The sequence below is a fragment of the Cyanistes caeruleus genome, chromosome 1, assembly GCF_971803275.1.
Source record: "Cyanistes caeruleus chromosome 1, bCyaCae1.hap1.1, whole genome shotgun sequence".
Taxonomy (NCBI): domain Eukaryota; kingdom Metazoa; phylum Chordata; class Aves; order Passeriformes; family Paridae; genus Cyanistes; species Cyanistes caeruleus.
The window spans coordinates 89,962,216-89,986,767 of record NC_141701.1 but is presented as its reverse complement, the minus strand read 5'-3'; the positions used below and the strand labels follow the sequence as shown (position 1 = coordinate 89,986,767).

Below are 24,552 nucleotides of genomic sequence, written 5' to 3'. Positions count from 1 at the left end.
CAACCTTCCTTGCAGGAGAATATTATTAAGATGAGGAATCCATACTTTGTATTGGGCATATGATTACAACACAAAATAAGCAATAATAAGCAAATAAGATGCTCTTCTGAGATTACTTCATTATCCCTCCAGTAAAATAAAGAAGCCCTAGAAAATACATAATGTGAAAAAGAAAAGATAATTCTAGATTTTCACAGAATTTTTCAGCTTACCGTAACAAAACTTCAGTTACAGGAAAGTCAGTGAGCTGGTCAGTAGCAGAGTATGAATTCCTGAGCCATGAAATGGGAGGAGATAAAGGCTTTTCAAGCCCAGCGATGCTGGTTTCTAAAGCTGAGACTTGCACCTTTATATAATGAAGCTGGAAGAACAGGTTCCAGCTACTGCACTCAGTAAGAGGAGAACATCCAAAGAGATGGAGTGAAGAAATTTGTCCTTGTGGTGTAGCCATGCACTGCTGCACAGGATGGTTCCATACACCCCCAAGTATGTGACTTTGGAGGAATGTAGGTTTATATACCTGGTATCTGTCAGGTACTCTGAATAGAGCATATTATCATTCAGTTTTGTTCTGGTTTTCAATGATGAAATTCCCTTCATTCTTCAGAGTGGGTTTTGTCTGGTGTAATCTGGTATTGTTCAGACAGTGACATTTCTGCATGACAGCAGGGTTACACAAAGGCTCTGTGTCCTTCCTGACTCAGCGAGGAATATGTTGGTAGGGCTGGAATGAGTCGGCCTGTTTGGAACTCCTCAGGGACCACAGAATTACACAAAGAATGTCTGTAGTGACTCAGAGATGTTGTGCTTGCAGAGGCAGTTGGGACTAACCTTTCTTTGGTGAATGCCTGGTGATGTATTTAAGGTACAGCAGGGATTAGGGAAAATAACCTTAGGTTAACAAGGGATGATCTACAAAGTTCAGTAACAAACACTGGCAGTTTACAACCTTAACAGGAAAGATATTTTTCCCCAACCAGCTATGTTATGCAAAAGAGAGAGAACGTATATATAATTCAAAATGGTATTAGAAAGCTAGGATTTCAAACCACTGGGCTTTTTAAAAAATGTTCTTGCTTCCCTATTCTCTTCTCTTTTACATATCCCAGATCTGTCATATCTGTAAAAAAGGAAACAAGCGTAAAAAATTCCTATCCTTTGGGAAAAAAATTGAGTTAGAGTAATGTAATATTCTCTAGCTAGCCGTCAACAGCCATAACAACTGCTTAGCTGTAATAGCTTCCTGATCCACTTCTCGGGGAACTCATTCTTAAGCTGACATACTCTAGTGACGATACCTGTGCTCAGGGCCTCTAGAACCTGGTTTTAAAGTGGTAGAGAACTTTAGCTCGGTTGCATTTTGACTGGCCTATGAATTACATATAATGCGACCCCATGAACTGCATGCAGTGATTATTACAAGGCCAAACAGTCTCTGTAGAGTTGTATTTTCTTTACTATGCATCTCCATTGAAGATTAAGAGTTTTTTTAAAAAGAATATTCCTGGGGAGCTCTCAATCCCATGGTGATATGAACAAGACTAGGTACACACCTCCAAGTTACAGCTCAAAGAGGCCTGCAAGTCATCTAAGTTATTACTGCACTCAGCTCATATTTTCAAATTTGCATTCTAAACTATAAAGACTAGGAACAACCCTTAAATTTTTTTTCTTGTTGCTCATACCATGGCAGAGGATCCAAGAACATGGAAAATACATCTGTTGGGTTAGCAGGATCTATCTGCCAGAGGCTAACTTACATTTCCAAGGTATCCAAGCTGGTCTAATAGAAGACATCAGAACCAAAAAGCTTCCACCAGAAAATAAATGATAGGGGTAAAGAAGGTGGCCTATTTTAGCACAATACCAAAGCAGAGGGATAAGAACTTCCCTACTGGGAAGGACAGAGTTAACCAAACCCATCTAGGACTGTCAGAAGAGAATCATGTGCTGTTCTGGATTAGCAGAAAGACCCGCAGTCTCACTAGGTAGAAGGCTAAGTAAAGTTGGGTCAGAACAAATGCGGTCAATTAGGTAATAGAAAATGGCTCCTTGGCCTGAGTGTGGACAGGAAGAAACTTTAACTGAAAATGCCTTCTTTGGTTAGACAGACTAACTGGTGTTTAGAAACCAAGCTAAGGAAGCACTTTGGTCTCAGCTTAACACTGTCCCTGTGGGTAGCCCCATTTGTTTATTTTGCCTTGAACCTTCCAACATCCCCTTTGCACAAATCATCTGGTCTACAAACTCTTGGGCACTGTCCTCTCTTCAACCACAGCTTTCCGGCTCCTTCACAAAGCTCCAGGCCTATTATATTTCAACCTGCTTGTCATAAAACCTAACAAGCTCTTTCAATAGCTTCCTAACACTTGAGAGTTACTGAGCTTTTAATGCTTCCTCAGCTTTACTTGAAAGAGGCTGGTACTGGAAAACCTAATATATTCAATGTGACAGGGCTGGGTGTACAAATATACTTGTCTGGTTTCTATTGACATTTAAAAACAATGTTAGTGACAAAAATGTAATTATTCCTAAATTATGGAAGCAAGGAGCCAGGCATAATGAATGAACTTTTTTTGAACCTCTATTCATTTCACTTCAGATTTTGGCAGAGGGTTCTGCTGGTTTCTATTTTATCCTAACCAGTTTATCCATGTTCCAGACTTTATATGTTCTGTGGCTGTAAAGCTTTCCTGTGGAATTCGCCCATTGCCACAGAACTGTGCTGGAGAAATCCAGCTCAGTGCTGAAAAATAAGAGAATTTTCTTGCGCTCACATATACAGATAAAATCGAGAACATGCTCCAAAGCATATGCTGACATAGCTCACTCTCCATCGCATTTCAGGCTGCCTCAAACTGCAATTCTGAGAGGTGTGAACTACCTCATCTATTTCAACTGGGGCTGGAAGGATTTCCCTCTTCCAGTCTTTAGAGTCTGATTTGCACTGTGTCACGGAAATTCATCATTTTTGCTACAGAATTCTGTTTTACTGCAGTCTAATGCTTTGTTTCCTTTCTCTTGACTTTGCTAAAATCCACCTACACAACTGCCTCTTCCTTTCTAATTGCAGTGGGCACAAATTGAAATACAGGGAACTCTACTTACATGCCCTTTTAAGATAAAACATTTACTGCAGGTATGGTTGGACATTGGCACAGGTTGCCTAGAGAGGGTGTGGAGTCTCCATTGTTGAAGATACACAGAACATGACTGGACAAGGTACCTGGGCAGAGTTGATCACCGGGTCTGGACTATTTTCAGTGGTCTCTTTTCACCTCAGCTGTTTTGCAACTGGGTCAATTTCCCCATGGAGGAATATGCTTGCTGTATTTTAGCATTTGTTCTGCCTGCACTGTTCCACAATCCTCTCCAGCAACCACCCAGGGACCCAATGAGCCTATACAGGTCAAGTCCACATGTGTCAGCTTACCAACCCATACATTGTCCGACTGCAGCTAGAAAATGATACATCAGCAAAGCCCTAGAAAAAAATTTCCTGACCAAATGGAAGGGTGCTAAGAATGTCCTGGGTAGGAACTAGAGAGCTGCCTTGATGAATACCTGCCATCTCTCCAGCTGAATGAATTCACAGAGAGGAAAAGAACACTAAAGGAACAAAGATGAGTTTTGGTGCAGAAAGATTAGAGGACACTCATAGATGTAGAAGAGGTGATGTTTTGGCAAGGAACCTATGAGTCAATGAGTTGTGCACATACCATGACTTCCACAAAGAGCTGTGTTGACTGGATTAATTTCTGGTTCTTCCTACCTCCCAGTACAGCAAAGCAACACTGAGACTTGTATAAACCAACAGAAGGCACTTCATTACCCACTTTCAGCTGCACAGTGGTCACTCTCAATCCATTTATTCCACCACTGTTACATTTTGTCTTAAACTGAGGTGGGATTTTGCTTGGACAGATTTAGCCATCTCAAATTTAAGTATTAAGCTACTCATTCAGGCTCCCCTTAGAACACATCAAAACTAGCGGATGTGTCAGAAAACCAAGATTTCACTTCCCAGAGTTTTTGAGACGGGTTTAAAAGAAACAGAGGTTCAGAGAAGGTTGTTGTGCATCTAGGTTTCAGTGGACAACAACTTTTAGGTACCAAAAATTGGTTCATGAGCTTCCTATGATGAGCACTCACCTTGTTATTGTCAAAACACTAGAAACAAACAAACAAACAAAGCATTCCAAGTTTAGTTAACCACCACAAGAAATATTTTGAAACTACCCCACAACACTGGTCATCTGAAGTGGAGCAATGCAAACTGAAAAGCCTATTAGCAACTAAATATTTTAGTCCATCTACAAGAAGCCCAAAAAATTGGTCTTGTATCTCCTTTTGGCTGCAGCTGGTAAAATGAGAGTAGAGACTGGTCACTACATTCTCTGTCATTGTCTAAGACGCAGCAGGTAGGGATCAGAAAGCACTTTAGAGTCACCATCAGGAGTTTCACAATGGACCAAAGAAAATTCAATATATACTTCATTAACAAGTGGAAATGAACTGGGGGTGGGAGTGGTGAAAATCAATCTTCAAAACCATTAAGAAATGAAAGCTACCTGTGAGATACCGTGACAGCAAAAGTTCCAAAATTGAATGAAGCATGAAAATTGCTTGGAAGAGTAGGACACAGGTGGGAGTCAGAAATCTTTTTGCCTAATTTTGTCTCTGATGCACTGAAATGACTTTGGCAGATCTTTTATACCCTTTGTGCCTCTGTATCCACATCTGTAATTCAGATCACAGCTAACCTGATAACATTTACTTCACAAGGACATAGAAAGGCTTGAAAGTTGAGATCCACGATGTGGCTTAGGAAACACAATTATTAAAAACATGAGCACTTGGGAGATGGTCAATAACAGTGCTGAACAGTATTATAAAATCAGAAAGGGCAGACTCAGGCAGGGGCCCAAACAGCTGGAACTGAAGAAGTGTGTCCCCAGCTTAATTGCTCCATGGAGACTGGGACCTCTGTTCACTTCCAGAAGCACACACACCGGCTGCCGGCCACATTGTGTTATTAATCAATGCCTAAGCACAAACCAGCAACAACAAAACCAAACTACCCAGATCTCACACAGCTGTGATTTCTTGCACCTACACCACAAAGGTACAATAATATCTGTCTTTGGTGGGAACAAGTGTCCTGAAATAACTAATCCATAGTGTAATGAACTGCATGAGTAGCAAACCACAAACCACCCACGGACACTCAGATGACAGCACAGGTTCAGCCTTACAGGATGTAGCCTCATTGAGAGATGACACACCTTGAGCAAGCCATTCACTGAAGATGATACAAGGAAATGCTAGAGGATTAATTTACATTCCTAGCCCTCTTCAAACATCATCTGGATACAAATAAAACAATGTAAAAAATAAGGTAATTTAGTTACCATAATGAAACACTGCAATATGAGCTGATAGGCAATAGTGTCCTTAAACTAGATGAGAAGACTCATTTCCTTAAAGACTCGGTTCAAGTGCAAAGCTGTCAGCAGCATTAGTGTTAACTAATGACAGCAGGAATTTCATCCCATTTACAACAGGCTGTTTTCACTATCTGTGAAAAGCTGATGTAGTTAAGCCATGGGAAACAGAAGAAAGTTACTGGAATTAGCGAGGGTGCATATGTTTCTGGGTTTCTAGGAAGGCTGAAGTATGAGAATTTCACAAATGTGTGGAAACTTTTGATAGCATTCCAGTTGAAACAAACTTGCAACAAACCCTGCGGAGAGGTTCATTCAACAGGATGAGCTAAGCAAGGAAACAGTCAGCTCTGGCTAGTTGCACGGATATTAGCAGCAGCTGTGAACTCAGTAAACAGCCCTGTTTTCTGGTTGTCAAAGAGCTGCTAAAGCAGATGTGAAATGCATCAAAAATAGGTCACAAACAGAAAACATGCAAGGGAATGCATCAATATGAGAGTGATCTGAAAATAAGCAATGCTGGAACAGCTTGGTGGTGTTTATAACCCTGAAGTGTACCCAGCTCAGAGCAGCACCCAACAATAGGCTGCTTCACGGGGTTCTTATGATAGGACCTTCCAGAGATGGCACTGTCTGTGTGAGTAAGGGTGCGGTACTCTCAGCAGCTGAAGTGTCAGATGGAAGAAAAGGCACTGAATTGCACTCTGCTTTCCTTTGAATTAGCTTTTCTGAGAGAGACTTTCATTTCTGTCTTTCTCCTCACCCCCAATCCCAAACTCTATAATTAACTCAGGCTGAGGTATCATAATGAGCCAAGCATGGAATCTGCCACTACAAACAGATTACAAACTCACTTTGTCCGATAGGCAGCCCTCACGCAATAGTCATTCCTTCAGGGACCGGAATCATCGCCAGCGTGGTAATTACATTCTCCCTTTTTTTCCTTTCCCTTTTTAAACGCCCATAGGACCCATTCCTTGTAATTCCCTCATATGGAGATCCACTCAGATGTACTTCTAGGACTCTTGCAGTACTTAAAACACTAAAGTTCCTTTACTACCAGGTATATAAAGGAACAAGATTTAACTCTAAAGGGACAGGTTAAGAAAGATAATATACTTGGGCTTTAGCAAGACTGAGCAAGGCACCTACGTGTCCCATCATTCTCCCAGTGAACCTTCGTGGCCTTCACAGTGCAGGTGTGGGATGGTCTTTGGCCAAGTGCCTTCAACAAGCTGAGTCCAAGCACTGTAGCCTGAAGCAGGCTCAAATACTTCCCACAGTCTGCAGGTGAGGACAGACACTCTCCTTTATCTGATTGCTTTTACTTCCACTACCATGGCAGGTTTTACCCCTCCAAAACCTAAATACATTGCATCATAAGCATTAATACAATAAGACTAATCAGTCAAAAAACAAAATAAACAAGCGAAACGAGGCTGTTGATATATTCCATACATGGTAAGGTCAATTCTTGTGTTTAACTGGGAACACGGGTCTTAGGTAAGTCTTCAGCAACTAAATCCCTTAAGTAGAAATGGCTCTGAAAGAGCGTTTAACACAGAAACACTGTAGAGACTTCATGCTATTAATGTTATAGACCAGCAACCAAGCTTCCAGAACTTGTCTTCACTCCTTCAGAGGAAGGGAGGAGGAAAAAAAAAAACCCCACTCATATCCTACTTAAAAGAAACCCTTTGTGGCTCGCATTCAGTTGGAAGCCTTTGCTGAAACAAATGCTCGTTTTAGCATGGATTTCTTACAGACCAGAATCTAGGGTGAAATGTGGTAATTGACAACAAGGTTAAAACTGGCAAGATAAACATAACAGTCATTGTTACCAGCAGTTACGTGACAGTGCTCAAAGGTCTCTTTTTTTTTTTCTTTTTTCTTAAAGCTATTCAGTTTTTATTATTATCATTCCTCTAAGCAATAACTCAAAAGTAGTCGTACTGCCTAAAGGTAGTGGTGTGAATCCTGGAGGCTGAAGCATGCTGCTGCACTCCGCTCTTTTGAAGAACGGTTTTCTAGAAAAGGAGCCTGCAGAGGGAGAACAGAAAGCTGTTACTTTCCTACAAGGACATAAAAGGATTGTTTCATTCTTTCAGAAGAAATTGGGCTATGTATTTGTACTCAGTTCTTGGCCAGCTTGTTCCCTCCCCTCCTCATGGGGCAGCACGTTATACACATTTGGCCGCTGCTCTCCGAGCGCCGTGAGCGCTTTCATTCCAGCGGCAACGCGAGTTTGTGAAGCAGCTTGGGGGGGTAGGGACAGCAGCAGATTTAAACTTTTGCTGACAAACCACTTAAGAACATACTTTCTGTCCCTACAGGTTGCAGTTCATGGGTAAGCTCTCACTTCCAAAAACAGAGCAAAATGCATTTTTACCAAGTAAATATCATGCAGACAAATCAGATGGTAACTATTTCAGAAAACTTGGCATAAGTTCCGTTTACGCAATGCTTTCCAAATGTTCCATATTTGCAGAATAAAGATAAAAACTCTGATCTTTGTAGTCTGAACTTGTCTACTTGGTTTACTTTTCCTTTTTGGCCTAAACAAAACTTTTCTGTATATGACTTCTGATTTAATACAGCAAACCTAAATAAATCCCAATGAAAGAACAGTCAGCTGACAAGGTTTGGTTCAGAATTTGGTGCTTCTAACACTTGAACTCTATTTTCTCAAGTTGCTTTGAGATGCACTTGGGCTGGACTGAAAACAAATCCCATAAACCTCTTCCTTGAATTTTTATTGACTTAGTGACAGAGAAATCCTTCCTCAAAGACAACTCATAAACTGTTTGTCATCAAATCCTGTTGCAGCCAGGCACTGAGTTACCTTTTGTGCTAAACATTGATAGAATGTTTGAAGCAGTGCTTACTCCAAGATTCCACTAGCTGCAGCATGTTTTGAAAATCTGAAATGGCTTACTTCAACTTGCCTGCAATGATCTGTGTTTGTCTAGTAGGAAGCATAAGGAAGCAAATGATTAATTACACTCTTCCCAGTAATTTAGAAGTGTTGATGAATGCCAGGAAACATTGTAATGAGTACTGAAAAAACCCCAAAGGCAATACATTGGAAGCCTTATTGCTGCTTTCAATAGACACAAAATAATTAAGTCTGCTAATTAGGCATCACCTTTTAAAAAATAAGTAACAATAGGTACATTTCATGCTGTCCATATTTTCCTGCAAAAATCACAAGCTAAGCACATACAACTGTAGCCAACAACTGTTCATCATCACAACCCAGCAGCTTAATCTCAAAATTAGCAACGTACATAGACATCCACAGTCAGATAATTTCTCTTCAGTAGACACCTTTAAGTCTGTCATTCACTAAGCAGCTGGGTGCTTCAAGTGCATTCTATGGCAAAACAAGCAGAAAGTATTTCTGTGTTTCACTGTCATCTCACACCAGAAGATCATGTAAGGTACTTTATCTGTTACTGGGTTCACGTAATCTTTTGCACAGATCAGAGGGGAAAGTTGCACATTTGGGAAAATAAAACACACTACGTAGTTCACCCAATTATTTGGAAAGTGTTTTAAGCTGTTAATTAAGTACACCAAGAATCTGTACAGGATTGGTAACGTTGAGGTTTATCTCTGAAACAACTCAAAGAGATTTTGTTGCTCTATTCACACTGTATTAATTTCAACACTATATTTTATAGAATTAGTTAGCTTAATAACTGTCCAAGGTCTCATATCTTTACTTAATCACATAATTTTTTACTGTGAGGTGGCAAGGCACTGGCACAGGTTGCCCAGACAAGCTGTGGATGCCCCATCCCTGGCAGTGTTCAAGGCCAGGCTGGATGGGGCTTTGAGCAGCCTGGTCCAGTGAGAGATGTCCCTGTCCATGGCAGCAGGGCTGTAACAAGATGATCTTTAAGGTCCCCTTCCAACACAAACCATTCCATGACCCAACGTGGTTAGCAGATTTCCATGAATTTGAACAAACTGAGTTTCAGAGTTCATGCTTCAGAGCTAACAGGAAAACTGGAAAGTTGGAGCCTCATAAACCATCCCCCACATATACACATTTTTTCATTTTTCTTACCCCTCTTGATTACTTTGATGCTGTGGTTGAGGAACACGTTCAGGTAAAAAGTGAGCCTGACATTATCAGGCAACAGTTCCTTTTGGGAACTATCCAGCATCCATTCCTTTTTGTTCTTTCATTCCTACTCTTCCCCTGGACAGCACTGTCGCTCTAAAGCAGAACTTTTAAGGGGCAAATTTGAGCCTTTTTCGTTAAGTAAAAAATAACCAAACCAACCAGCTGCAGCGTCAGAATAAAATCCAAGGATAGTAACAAGCCATTTTCCCATTGCAGCAGCTATGCTTGCTAAAATAAGATACTGAAACCCAAAGTAAAGCACAAGGTATAAGCAGTGAGAGAATATAACAGGCAGATGTGTCACTACTCCCAATGTCTATAAAGACAAGAGATTTTTTTTTACACTGCAGAGGAAGAAGATCAAGTGTGGTGCCTGCTGGGTTACACAGCAATATGCCACATGAAAAAAAAAATTCATCTGAACATCTGGAAGACTACAAATATATCAAGGCAGGGCTTGGCATGTAGCAAAAGGACATGCTAAATACAATTCCCAGAAAGATGAATGGAGACACTTCCAGCCCACTTTAGGGCAAGTGCCTTAACGCTGTACATGAATCACCAGACATCCAAAGAGCATCCTGGACACTGAGCACAGAGCAATCAGAGATGCTGCTGGTGCCCTTCAGGGCAGGACCAACCCAGGGTCCATGGCAGAGGGATGGTAGAGGTGGCCAAAGCAGCACAAAATACCAGCAGGGGACCCAGAGAGAAAGCACAGCTACAGGCTGAGTGCATGTTCCTGTGTGAGCCCTTTCATGCACATGGAGGCAACATGAGGCCGACGTTGAGCATTGCTTTGTGCTGCACCTGCTGCAGAGCTCTCACAGCCACTGAACTGGGGGGGGAATTCCCATTATACACTCAGGGGACAGACCAGAGAGCACGTTTTTAAGTGCCCCCAGGAAACATTTAACCCAGCCTGGGAAGCTGAAGAGGCAGATGAGAATTGTCTTCCCATCCCCTCCAGCTTCAGCAACAGTCTAGTGCTAATGTCCTTCTCTACTGTACATCCTTAAGAGCTCCCCAGGGAACAAGGGGCTCTGCCTGAGCTGCAGCCCAGCTAGCAAACAAGATCCATCCTCCCACAGAGAACGAGTATGCAGGTCAGCCAAGAGCAGGAGGAACCAACAAGTGACAGATCATTTGTAGCTGTCGGCCTCCCCTTCTCATCACTTAGAGATTCACACAGACTGCTTGTTCTGTCCCAAAAGAGCAGAAGTCACTTGTCAGAGCACCCTAAAGTCCAGTTACAATCCAATTAACAACCTTGCCACTACCCCTGTGCAAGACAAGGTTGACCTTCAAGGCAGACATGCCAACTTGACATCCACTGACCCCGAGTGGGGGAATTTAGCTCTCCTCACAACACATGGATGCTTCTCCTTTGTGAGAGACACAGTCAGTGGAATCAACAGAAGGATCTCTAAGAGGCATTCTGAATCCTCAGTCTGGACAGCGGGGGAACAACCAGGAGCAACCCAGTGGGACCCAAGGCTCACACTGCTTTCATGCAAAGTGAATTCCAAAGAAGCATATCAAAGTTACATGGTGTTATAACCCTCACTATGAGAAATCTTACTGAAACTTTTATTAATGCAGAAAAAAAATTCCAGAATTTCCTTTTTAACATCCTAGAGACTAACTGAACAGACAGCTTTGTCCACGCCCTAAGCAATGCTTCATGGCACATGGAAGACAGAGATTCACTTTAATTTTATTAGATAGTTACTTGAAATCAGGTGATTGAGGAAGACGCTTTATCTAGGGATAAAAGCTCAGCTGGTTTTTTTTTTTCCTCCAATACAAAACACTGCTGTAAGGATTCCAGCCTGGAAAAAAAACCCTACCCTACAATAAATGTAGAAATGCTCACAAAGATTTCATAAGTGCTACAGGCACTTAAAAGTAGATGTGATCACTACATGTTATGTCGTCAACTACATGATAGTTGCATTGGCAAACCGTGGAACATGTGACTAAATGAGAGGGAATACAGAGAGAGCCAGAAAGGCTGAAAGGGTTGGGAAAACATTCATGAAGAGGAAACGTTAAAATACTTGTATAGTCAAAGAAAAAAATGAGAGACAGTAATAGGTTTCCAAAGTGTAAAAAGTTGGGCTTTTAGACACTAAAAGATTACACGTGACCCTTTGTACACCTATGACCACGAGCACAATTTTCAGTAGAGGAACTAAGTATTACAAAAAGAGCCTTTCCAGCTCTAGGTATAATTACACGGTAGAACCCAGGGGATCGTGGTATCGTCCTCGTTGGAGGGGCTTAAGTTAGGAACTCATCTGTCAAGAGAGTTTAAGCGCGGATCCTGCCGGAAAGCTGGTGCCGTACAGGTTAAATTCCTGAGGGGCACTCCGGGCTCGCCCTTCAGCGTCCCGCAGGCGTCAGGCCGCAATTGCCGCCCGGCTCCCCGCTGCCCCCATCCCGCCCTGGGCCTCTCGGGAGCCCGCCCGTCGGGAACCGGCCCGTTCCGCCCCTCTCGCCGCTCCTTGTCCCCAGCGCCCCCGGCCCGAGCCCCGCCAGCAGCGGGGCGCTGCTCTCCGCTACCGCGCCGAGAGCTTGCGGGAAGGGTTAAAATAGCTTTTAAAACTACAAAAATTAGGGGGTGGGAAGTTAACCGTCATCTAGAATTACTGGCAGGACAATGCACTGGACGTGCCCGCTGCTGTGCCGGGAGCCCGCACAGCCCCCGAGCCCCGCGGAGCCCCCTGAGCCCGTCGGAGCCGCGGCCTGCGGCGCGCGGGGCAGCTCTGAGTGGGCGGCGGCACCTGCGCGCCCCCTGGCGGCCGCGTCCGGCAGCGGCAGGATCGCGAGCGAGACCCGCGGCGAGGAAGGACACGCGAGCGGCCGCGAGACCGGAGCGAGACAAGCCGCGCGCACCTGAGCGAGACGTAGCACGCGACAGGGCACGCGCGCTTGAATGAGAAATAACACGCGACAGGGCACGGGCACCTGCGCGAGACCTAGCACGCGAGACGGCTCGTGCACCTGCGCGAGACGCGGGCACGTGACAGAGCACGTGCACCTGCGCGAGACATAGCACGCGAAAGTCGCCCGCGCGACAGGGCACGCGACAAAGCGCGGGATCCGGGCTCGCGACAAGGCACGAGACCTGGGCACGCGCACCTGCGCGAGACGCCGGCACGCGACAAGGCACGTGCAGCTGCGCGAGGTGTAGCGCGTGACAGAGTGCGAGGCACGGGCGCGAGACGCGGGCACGCGCCAAGGCGCACTCATTGGCGCGAGACACGGCACGCGATGGGGCACGCGCACTGGCGCGCACCAGACACGCAGCAGAGCGCGGAAGAGCGGCCCCGCGCTGCTGCCGGCACAAGCGCAGCGGTCGCGGTGGCACCGGACAGCGCCCAACGGCCGCAGCGCGGGACCCGCCCCGCAACAGGGCGCGAGCGGGGCCGGAGCGGCTGAGGCGGGGCAGCCGCAGGGACTCCCCACATAAACCAACCCCCGCCGCCGGCAGCGGCGCTGAGCCGGCGCGGCCCGAGGGCAAGCCCGGGCCAGGAGGAAGAGGAGGAGGTCAAAGAGCAAACGATCCCGTGAACCCACCAACCCCACCCCAAAACCACGGCGGAGGCAAACGAGAAAGGGAAAACAGCCGGCCCTTAGAGCCGGCTTTGTGCTGAGTCCGAGCCCCACCGAGGGCGAACGGGGTGGTCAGAAGGGCAGCAAAGCAGAAAGGCCTGTGAGAGCAGAAGAGGAGCAGACAAGAAGATGCTGCGTAGGAACGCAGAGGCAAACCTGAGATGGCTTCAACTCACACTCAAAGGGGGCATTCGTTGGCTTTTTAGGCGATGTCTGTAGCCCCAGCGGGACTTGCGGTGTCCTGAGCTGCTGCTGCCGCTCATGACAGTAAGACACAACGCCCCCGCACCCACCCATCCTTTCCCATTGGGAACCAACAGCCCAGTTCCTCCTCCCCACTCCCAGACTCATGGAAGCGTGATTTTCAAACCATAGCCTGCTGCTGTAAACCTTTAATTTAAAAAACTAAAATATTACAAGGTGTTACTACAGTCTGTTGGGACCTGTTGCTGTAAAATGGTTTTGACAATATCAAAACACAAGAAAAGCTCATGTAGCAAAGTCAAAACTACATAGTCAAAAATGAACATTTTAATCTGAAGCTTCAACTCTATTTTTAATTTATATCTTACGATAATTGAAATTCAGCTTGGGCTCATTTCTCATTTTCATTTAAAAGTTACAGACACTCGAAAGCCGTCAGGTGCTTGCTTCTGCTCTAGAAACATTCCCACACTTGCCTGTGCTTTCTCCTCAGCAAAAATTAGCACCATTTGCCTTCTTCATTGAAGCCCTCCATGCTGGAGTTGTGGGAGGGGGAAGGTTTCAGCAAGTCAGTGTTTCCCCCACACACCCCCACCCCAAGGTCACACTGTACAGGGTCAGTGATGTTACAGCTCCTTGTTTTCCATTAAGGATTCCCATGGGGCTGGAGGTGTGGGCCTACCAGTACCATTTTAACATCATAATCATCATATCTGTGAGCGAGTACAGCTTCCCTGCAATTTAATTTACTGTTTAAACAAGTACAAACCTCACAGAGCATCTGCCCTCCAATTACTCTAGAGGTGGTTCAGAGACACCAACTTCCTAAAAGAGATTCAAGGACAGCAGAAAAAAGCAATACGAAAGAAGGTTCTACTGATTTCCAAATCCCAGCCACAGGAAGTCACTTAACTGAGGAAATAGGGACCTGTTACTAGGCCTACATGGAGAGAAAGGAACATTCCCCCTCAAAAAAAAACCCCAGACAACCCAAACACCAAACTCAAGTCTGACAGTGGGATCCTGCAGATTTACTAACCAAAGTTCCACCAATGTCAGTGTGACAGAGAAAAGGCAGAGCTTTCTTGGCATCAAGTGCCCTACAGCATTCCTGAAGTGTTCTATAAATGAGAAAATGGGTGTCAACTTCTTACAGCTTAGAGACCTCAGCATTTTTTAAGAGTTGCTGATTCCTGCAGAGTAGAAGTCCCATTACAAGAGTCTCTTATTTACATTTAACATCTCCATCAGAAATCATCCCAGGTCTCCAGAAGTCCATGGATCACCAGTTAAGTACTTTCTCAGACACAAGTATATGCTTCGTAGCCTACAAAACCTAGCACAACCGGGCAGGCAGCCAGAGTCTGTCTTCAGACTTTTTTTTGACTGGCATGACTTAACAGCATCCCTTTTATTTATTTATATGAGGTACTCTTATGACAGAATGGGGAAGATATACACAGAGATGTTAAGTATCTGTTCAGCTCTTCCCCATCATCTGTACCATGCTGGCACAGCGCCTTGCAGAAAGCACTGGAGCCTATCCGTTTGCATCCTTGGCTAGGAGTGGATTGCCAGTCAGGATAGAACGCACTGCCAGTGCATTCCTGTATTCCTCATGGCTGAAGCTCCGGGGTCCCGATCCTGTAAACAGATCCTTGGGATGTCATGCATGCTACTCATGTATGAATTGTGCATCAGCATTAATGCCTGTGTGCCTGAATATGAAATGCAGACAGATGTATGTAGTACTTACCCAAGTACCTTCCCCCTGAGGAGAGGTGTAAACAGGTGGGTGACTGAAACAATTTAACAGTTCATGTATGTCTCTGAGGCTGCTCACTCAAAGACCACGCTCTGAGAAGCAAGTGCACAGACTGGAGTGCACACATCATTCCAGCCAGAGTCCACTCTGTGCTTCTGCTCACTCCAGTGCCCTGCAGAATTCTTCATTTTCCTCCTTCACAAGTACCTATTGAAACTACTTCCAAACTCTGATGTGACAAGAAACTGGGAGAGAAGGAAGGGACAGACAAAGCAGGTTGTCCTGTGTTCTTCACAATACAGAACAGCAGCTGGTGGGTTTTTTTTTCCCCCACCCAGATAGAATAATTGCTGTGATGGAATTAAAATGTGACTTCCTACATATGAAGCAAGCAAGCATGAGTTGGGAAGAGAGCACTGCACAAAGATGAGAGCAGTAGAATGATGTACAAGATCATGGGAAATCCTTCTTGAACAAAAGGAGAGAAAAGCAGCCCAGAGGTGTGTGAACTCTGGAAGAAGCAAGTGGAAAAGCCAGTTTCCCACTCTCTGCCATAACACCTCATAGTAGGGAGACTAAAGCAACCAAGAAAAAAAAAAAAAAGGCAGCTATTTAGCACTATGTGAAATTATGCTGTGCTCATTTTTCTCTTTAACTTTGTTTTCACTTTTGTAATTAGCAGTTCATTGTATGCTCTGCTAGAATCACAGTGTTTCATTTTCAGCACAAAGAGTGACTCAGGCAAGCAGCACCTCTGAATAGCAGAGTGCCACAGCCAAACTCCCGGCTGCTCAGGGGCACCAGGCCATACTCCCCATCTCAGTGATGGTGTCAAGTGTGCACACATAAATAGGTTTTCCTCTGCTGGCTGTCAGCCAACACCCTCTTCTCCTCCAGCCCTTGAGAAGGAGTGACACAGCTCCCAGGCTCTTGTCACCACAGATTCCTCACCTGCCATCTGATTTTAAAGAAGCAAAGAAAAGCTAACTCTGCCTTCTTCTGGGTAAAGAATGTGGTGAGATGCACACACATAGACACTTGCACATTAAATACCTTGTTTAAAATCAGATTCTTTGACACAAGAATATTTTTAATGGCATTTTGTGTCAGACACCACCACCATAGATTGCTTCCTCTGTATCCTGGGAAACATTTTGCCCCAGTTTTCAGGCAGGCAGCCTGACCCTGTGCTATCGGTCTGCTCCAAAGCTTCAAGATAGTGATAGAGGAGAAAACCCAACAAAAACCAACACCTCTAACTCTCCCACGCTGGTTTTAGTATACATTATGCTAGCTGGTAGACTAGGCTTTTGTACCAGGGGAGATTACCCAGGATCTGCAGTAGCACAGACAAGGATGTGCATGTGTTCTGCTGCCTATAAATAGGCTCTCCACTTAACAAAAACACAACCCAAACAGCCAGCTGTTAACAACTAGACCACAGAGTCTAGGCAGCAATTGCTGCTTGCTGAATAAATCTGTGCAACCTACTCATGCTTCAATTGGCAAATGATGTACAGATTAATGTTTGATGAGAGGTGATAATATTAACATGATCTCTGAAGAGGCAGGAGTGAAACATGCTAAGCATGAAAACAATCTTTGAACTGCTGCTCGGCAGGGCTGTGAGTGGGGCTTTCCAGAAGTGAGCATTTTTAACTCACTGCTTGCCACTGGCAGCTTTGACAAGAACAGCGAGGACTGGCAAAGAGAGAAAGGCCACCCCCACACCTAGGGGATTGTCTTTGGCTTGAGACTTACCTCTCTCACAGGTTTCTTCGGTGATTATTTGCCCAGCTCTGTACTAGAGATTCAGCAGATCCCTGGAATAGCTACAGGAGTACTACAAGAATGAATGTACTTAAGACAGGACAAGCCAAACTCTTCTCCTAGCCCTAGATACAGTTGTTGCAGGGCAGACTCGGGTCAGGGAACAGGATTGCAGACAGAAGTTTGCATTATGCTAAACTCAGCTGAGTCTTGACAGTTTTACAAGAGCCAGCCCTCAAAGCTGTACTGCGGTACTCTGCAACAAAAGTAGAGTTTGACTGGGTTATGAGACAGCCAGTGCTTCTGGAAAACACTTTCTCCTTGGTGCAGACTACTTTCCAGCACTCCAGAACCTTAGTGCCTTCCAAGTCTCATGTGTTGACCTGACTAAGGCAGGACAGAGATTCACAAGGCCAACCTGGTTTGATTTCCTAATTTAAAAAAAACTGCCAAACAAAAAACCATAGCACCAAAACCCAAACTAACCAGCAACAACATAAAAACCAACCTACTTCCTTCAGTAAAACCTCCAAAGCCTGTCTTAAGGCTGATTTTGATGATCATTTGGTCCAAAAGGCTGAGCAATATGACCCCCACAACTGGGTTGGGGCTCTCTGATACAGAACACATAGTCCTTCTGCCAAGGCTGTGCTGTGACAAACTGGTGGCTGACACACACAGACTTCATTTCAGTTCTGTGGCTGAGCTGGAGTTGAAGCTGCTGATACATCTGGCTTTTATTACCTGTGCCAGAAGGTCTGCACCCCTGGCAGGCACGTCTACTTTTAAGTGTTTGAACCAGCCACGCAACAGAGGTTCCCTCATCATATGAATCAGCAGCTTGGACACCAGAATATCCATGTAAATAAAATACAGCATATCTGTAGCAATGTCTTGCTCTTCCTTTATTTATTTTTTTAAAATTAGGGTAACAAGAAAGAAAATCTTTACAGCTTAGTTATTTAAGCCCTGAGATATTTTCCATAAAGTATGCCAATATGGATTCCAGATTCAGGCCAGGCTTAGACTGTAACAACTTCAGAGACTTCAGAAGCAAGACTCCACTTTAAGTAAGCAAAGCAGAATTATGCCAAGCATTTGGAGACAGCAGCTATTACAGAAACAACAAAAAAAAATTCATACAAATCCAGAATGACCCAACAAAAAACTTAAAAATCCTTTAAACAGGCACTGCTTAATTTAACAATGGTAAATCCAAACTGCATCCTCTTCCTTCTCCACCTTGCTTTCAGTCAGAGGTTACTGCTCCTGTAATAGGAGTGGAAAAATACTGCTCTTTTATGTAGTCTTCACAGGCAGCTTATGACAAGAATATAAGGCTGTATGCAAGAATATAAGGCTATAAAAGATTACAGCAAACCCTGCCAGTTCTTACCTGTCAGAGCTCTTAGAGAAAACTACTAAGGCCACACTTTGAAATTTATTCTAGCACTATTATTTTAAAGGCTGTCATAAAGTTTATGAAGAACAGAGTGCTCAAATCTTTCACCACCCAGCATGGACACCCTCTAACTAAGGGCAAACTGTTGTAAAGGTTTGCATAAAACGACAAACTGCATTAAAGGCTTGACATTCTTTTCAGAGGAAGCTAAATTTAAGTCAATATATCTTAGAGAAGTCAATATATCTATTTAGGAAAAAAGCACAGGGATAGGGGAGGTGATTGATGGTGGAAGGCCAGAGAGCACTTTTTACTTCTTTCTGGCTGTGAGGCTTTCACCTGGGAATGGGTTTTGGCATCTAAATACATTTTTTCCAGAGTGTATCTCAGATAATAGTCAGTTCTAGAACAGGCCAAGTGAGAAACGCTTGAGCAACTGACATTGTATCAATAAACCATATGTTCTCCTTTAATGGCCACAATGGGTGTCCCTTGTAAACAACAGGAGAAATTATAATGGATATTTAAAGGCTGAACATTTACTTAATTTACTCTGAAGAGAAACATTACTGATACCATTACATTGGTCATATGTTAAACTATGTACAGCACTAAAGATGTCAGGACACAGGTAATACAAACCAAATCACAGTCCCAAGTGGTCTGAAATCCATTTGCAATATTCCTCTGCAAGAAAACAAGTTCCAGAGCTCAAAACATGACTGAATGACTTTTTTGATATTTTTCATCTTTATAAAGTGAATACAACTGAAAATCCTTGCTCACAAATGCACAACAAAACATAATTTCCACTCCCACTATGCATTGCTATAAATGCACCAGTACAAATGGCTAAAACATATCCAGCAAGGCTTTTATAACATTCATAAAGGCTGGATCTTCCCAGGTCTTCAAACTACATTGAAATCCTTAATTTTCAAATGTTTTTCTGTGTATATTTCAGTTTTGAAAAAAATTCCAGGTAAACCAATTATGCCTTGCTTTTGCAATAACTCTAGCACTTCTAATTAGGAAAATGCAAATCTTGGATGTTCTTGCCAAGTTTAAACAGTTTTACATCTTACATGTCTATTCTGTGATAACTGCTGAAATAATGTTCTTTAGTAGCTAACTCACTAAATTCCACATGTTACCACTCTCAACAACAGCATTTTCTTGGGCACACCAACTTCTTTTTTACAATAATGAAGCTAGTCTGGAGAGAAGAAATGCACGAATGCACACTAGGAAAAGCCATAAAAATTCCAACAAACATCAGCCATACAATTTTTCTAAAAAAATGAGCAATTGAAATACAGGAGGCAAGATTTCTACTGTGTTTGCATTTTGCTTTTTCCATTTACTGCAGAAACAAACTGTTCTGTTGCAGTCACATGGCTCTTCACCCCTTACACTTGCAAAACCCAAAGCCATTTGCAGAGGGAAATCAGCAGACCAGCTGTCAACAGAAGAGTAAATGTGATGGTCCTGGTGTCATCACCCAAACAAAATGCTGACTTTGGAACTCCAGCAGCCTGACAAGACGGTGTAAACCAAGCGCAGCCTTTCGCTGCAAGGTTTCATGTCAGGATTTAATCTCCAATTGATCACACATGTCAGAAAAGCGGGACTGTTGTTACTGCTGTTACTGTGTTACAGAACACATCTTGTGCATACAGAGAGGGCAGTACCTGGTGAGAATCTGTGAAATCTTCAGGAAAGGGGTTTGAGCAGGAGAAAGAAATGGAAGTCTTTTGCTGCCTCTTTAAAGAGGGGACATTCTCCATCCTGACTACCAGCTACTACATCTCAGTGCCCACTCTTCTGGGCACCTGACAGAAACAGCCCAGGCTTTGCACTGTAATGTTTATTTCTAAAGCTGGAATTTCAAGCATTTACAGATACAGGGCATAGTTTTATGAGCTCTTCTCCAATGAAATAATTTTTGTTGTTCGGTTTGAGACTGGTCCTCAACACAACCTTGCTGACTTCTTTCAAAAAAACATGAAGCTGTGTCTGTGCTCCTCTGGTGGTACTAGTTTGTCATCAGTCCTCACATAGTAAATTAGCAAAGTCATCCATGAAGTGAGCCAGGGAAACAGCATCATCTTGTGCTCTCCTATGCAATGCTGCAGCACACTACTAAAAATAGCTGCTGCCTTTCACTCCAGAGATGGAAGCTTCCTGAGAACAAGGCATTTCTGTACTCGGGGTACACGCACGATACACAGAACACTGATATATCACCACTTGTCCATATGTAAAGTGAATAGATTTGCAATATTTTCCCAAACAGAAAGCTGTCCCAGCCACACAGCAAGTATGTTTCTAGTAAACACTCTTCAGCCTCCACCCCCCAGGCTTGAGCAGTTGCATTTTAACTCATGTTTTTTTAATTTTATTTCCACAACTGCCAAAGCAGTTCCATGTTTCTGCTAATCTTTTTTGAAATATAAGAAAGTGAAAAATGTTTCAGGAGAAATTTTGGAACATCTTCAGATTATTTTTTTTTAAAAAAACATATTTTGTTTAAGTAGAAGCAAACAACAAGTTTTTGATCTCAGCTCTCACATAAAAATCTGGACCATTCCACATTTAGATGAAAAAATGAATCAATCTATTTCTGAACAAAACTGGCTCTGGGCAAGGATAGGCAAAGCATGTAAGCTGCTCACTCAGAAGAGGGCAGAAGCTGGAGGGATGTTCCCTCGGCAAAGGACACAATCAAGGGATGGAAGAAGTGATCACAAAGGGTTCAAATATGGATACAGGACTATGAACCAGTTAAAGATGAAAGAACCTGGGAGTCTGAAGGAATTTGCTATTGAGCAGAGGAACAAAGCTGTGGCACAGCTTTCCTTGGAAGCGCTGACAATTTTGCATTAAACATCTGCTGAAATGGTATTTGACCACTGTGCCAAAAGGACATCTCTGATGTGTGGCTCCCAGTAAGGACAGACTGCATTTGGCAAAGCAAAACTCTCTGCCCCATTCTTCTACAAGACCCAGGAGCTGAGGAGTGCTGGCTCCAGCTCACTACACAGCCAGTCTCCCAGCAGCACAGAAATGCCACCAGGAACAAGTAGCTCCTTACCTCACCACTTCTGCCTGCCAAGAAAGCGTGAGAGCCCAGTGCTTTGCCTGTTCAAATTCAGGAAAAAGGTGTTTGAAGAGCTTTGCTCAGCACAGCCAGCATTCTGTGAACAGTGGCAGAGTTCTAATTAACTGCACAGACTTCATCTCAGCAAAACGTTTTAAAAGAAATTTTAAAAGTACATGAATACTCCCAGTTAATCCATAAGGCAAAGAGCTGAATCACAGACTCTGACAAAGCAGTCCCTGGAAAGCAGATAGATATGTCATACATTCCATTTCTCATTCCAGGAGCATCCCAAGTCCAATGTGTAGCAGCTCTAGATGCATATAAGTTGAAAGAAGAATGCCAGTTTCCAACACCCATGAGGAAAGTTCAAATCTGGAGTCTAATTAACTTCACAAATCTCCTTCACCCCTAGTGGAGGAAAGTTACAAAGGAAGACTGACTTGACTGCATGCCAGACATGTGGATTCCAAACAATGGCATTTCCCCTGAGCCCTTCCATAAAGCTCAAACTGCAGTCAAGACAAGCAAGGACACCTGCTCACCCAGACCTCAGGGCTGCCCACTGTGTTGGGTGACTTCAGAGCCAGGTAGTGCTCTCTTGGGACAGCACTTTTCCAGGAGCAAAGCTGTCCTGTCCCACAAAAGGAGCTCTAGCATCACAACAGAGCAAGGCTGATGCCTAGAACTTTCCTTGTCCATCCCAGCAACTACAAATACTTGGGATCACAGGCCAATTTTATTCCCTTCAAATAACTCCCCTTACCACAATCTTATCCTAGTGATGAGCAGAATACCAAGGTGAAGCTATCTGTACATCCACATTTCCTTCTTCATTAGCACAGCATCTCATGTAGCTCATGCCCAGGACTGGAGAAATATTACCAAGAGATCCTCTTGTTACATATCCTTCCAACCACACATGTGGGCACAAATGCAGGCTGGACAGAAAAGTGATTGAAGAACAACCCTGCAGAGAAAGACTTGGGGGTAATAGTTGATGAAAAACTCACATGAGCACGGTGTGTACTCACAGCCCAGAAACCCAGTGGAATTCAGTGAGCTGCATCCAAAGCAGCGAGGCCAGCAGGGTGAGGGAGGGGATTCTGCCCCTCTGCTCTGCTCTGGTGAGGACCCCACCTGTAGTGCTGCATCCAGCTCTGGGGTCCCCAAAATAAGAAGAATGTGGAACTGTTGGAGCAAGTCCACGAAGCTGGTAAAAGGGCTGCCCTATGAAGTCTGAGAATGTTGGGGCTGTCCAGCCTGGGGAGGAGAAGGTTGTGTGGATACCTCAAAGAAACCTTCCAGTATTTGCAGTGGGTCTGCAGGGAAGCCAGAGGGGGACTCTTTGTCAGGAACTCTTTGATTAGGACAAGGACTAATCAGTACAAATTGAAAGAGAGGGAATTTAGATTAGAGATTGGGAAGAAATTCTTTACTGTGAGGATGGCAAGACCTTGGAACACATTACCCAGAGAAACTGTGGATGTCCCAACCCTGACAGTGTTTGAGGCCAGGTTAGATAAGGCCTGGCAACCTGGTCTAGTGGGAGGTGTCCCTATCCATGGCAGGGGTATTTGGATTAAATTATCCTTAAGATCCCCTCCAAATCTTAACAGTCTATGATTCTAAGAGCATCCCCTATTCTAACAGGGCTTTGTTTTGTACCTGTGTAGGGCTTGGCACTTCCAGGTTCCTGTATTACCTTAGGAAAGTGTATTTCAGATTAGTTCAACAGCTTAAGAGGAAAAGCTTCTCAATTTTTACTGTACCTTTGAGAATTTACTCATTGGCTTAAAATCTGGTGTCAAATCTGGCACCAAGTGTTCCTGGTAAAATTATATGGGTCTGAAGAGGCCTGGGGAAAAGGCCAGCTCAGCCCAAACTGATGCAACCCTTCTGAACTATTCCCAGCCCATCTAATTAATGTGTATTCAGTATTTTTGGAGAACAGATGCCACTATGAGTAATTTCATACCTGCACAGTATGAAGTCTGCAAGGACTCTTCAGTAGCAGAAACACAAGCTTTCACAGAAAACAGAGACATCCACCAATTCAGATAGGATCTCATTGAGACCAGTAGACATATTCAAAAGACTCATAGGCAATTTCAGCAAGATGGAAAAGGCTTGGTGTATACAGACTGAAAGCAAGAGGATCTAAAATAGCCATAAGGAGTTTTCATTGAGATCAGCTTGAGAGAGGAGCAGGAATTTTTTGCTGTTGCTTGGGAGGGGGGAAAAGAATACAGAGAGATGTAGATGTGTTTCAGATAAACACAGCTTTATGAAGTTTTTTTTCTAGTTAGATGGGAAAGGAAAAGTTCTTGTCCCTCTCAGGCAAGCTATGCTCTGCAGAGAATTTGATGCAAAGACAACACAACACAAAGACACAATACAGGATGTTCTGAACACCAGAAGATCAGTCCTTTAAAACTTAGTCAGATACCCATGCCCCCCACCTACACACAATCAATACTTCACCATATTACAACTAAAATCATGAGAAGCCAGTCTGAATCCTTGTTCAAGAGAACAAAGCAAAAGTTGCCTTGAACATTACAGTAAAATTACACCTCCTCAACTAAGTAGCACAGTTCCTGACTCAGCTAGTAATTAATAAGCAGAATTAACTTTTTTTTTTTTTTTGCTGGACAGGAAGGAAAACAGCAAGGTTTAACAGAAATTCCCATTTCCTATTTGTCAAACTTTTCTTAAACTATTCCATGTTCATGAGAAACTTTCAACTCCAAAGAGAACACTTTGAAGAACCAATTCCTAGTAGCAATTCGAGCAGGGCTTCAGTGCTATTCACTTGAATAGCATTCAGTCAGTCAGGGAAACTAAAACAATAACATATGTGAAACAGCTTGAATCTTGAGGATATGATCTATACAGAATTAGTTAACAGAATTTTTTTCTTTAAACCCACACACACCATAACATTCATTTAGTAAATCTGAATAAGAACTGTATTCAAGAGAACACAATCTGCATGTGAACATTCTGTGAAGAGAAAGAATGAATTCCATGAATCAATAATTTAGTTCAATTGTCTTGGTTCTGTTTACTATCTACACTATGTTTGATGAGTCTTAACTTATTAATGTTGGACAT

At 43.5% G+C, this 24,552-nt stretch overlaps 2 protein-coding genes across 9 annotated transcripts in view; both read right to left on the bottom strand.

Annotated features, from left to right (window-relative positions):
• Positions 1-24,552, bottom strand: part of ATXN1 (ataxin 1) — a 474,819-nt gene that overhangs the window by 294,271 nt on the left and 155,996 nt on the right. The window contains exon 1 of one of the 8 annotated variants that reach the window (XM_086841784.1): positions 12,229-12,382. The exons of 4 other annotated variants lie outside the window; for them this stretch is intronic. The gene's annotated coding sequence lies outside the window, so the exon portion shown is untranslated. Of the gene's footprint in view, positions 1-12,228; positions 12,383-24,552 lie in introns of those variants that run through there. 3 more of the 8 variants (XM_086841847.1, XM_086841769.1, XM_086841792.1) reach the window with 3 other exon arrangements.
• Positions 833-18,063, bottom strand: LOC111923773 (uncharacterized). The gene is made up of 3 exons (XM_086841926.1): positions 12,475-18,063; positions 7,398-7,484; positions 833-1,120 (listed from the first exon to the last, which is right to left on the bottom strand). The coding sequence occupies exons 1-2, from the start codon at positions 12,829-12,831 to the stop codon at positions 7,401-7,403; spliced, it is 441 nt and encodes a 146-aa protein (XP_086698052.1). The 5' UTR covers positions 12,832-18,063; the 3' UTR covers positions 833-1,120; positions 7,398-7,400.

Coding starts and splice junctions, on each gene's coding strand:
- LOC111923773 (XM_086841926.1), bottom strand. CDS start 12,831: ATGAGTGCGCCTTGGCGCGTGCCCGCGTCTCGCGCCCGTGCCTCGCAC. Junction 7,485..12,474: donor GCGTGCTACGTCTCGCTCAG/GTGCGCGCGGCT, acceptor CTCCCTCTGCAG/GCTCCTTTTCTAGAAAACCG.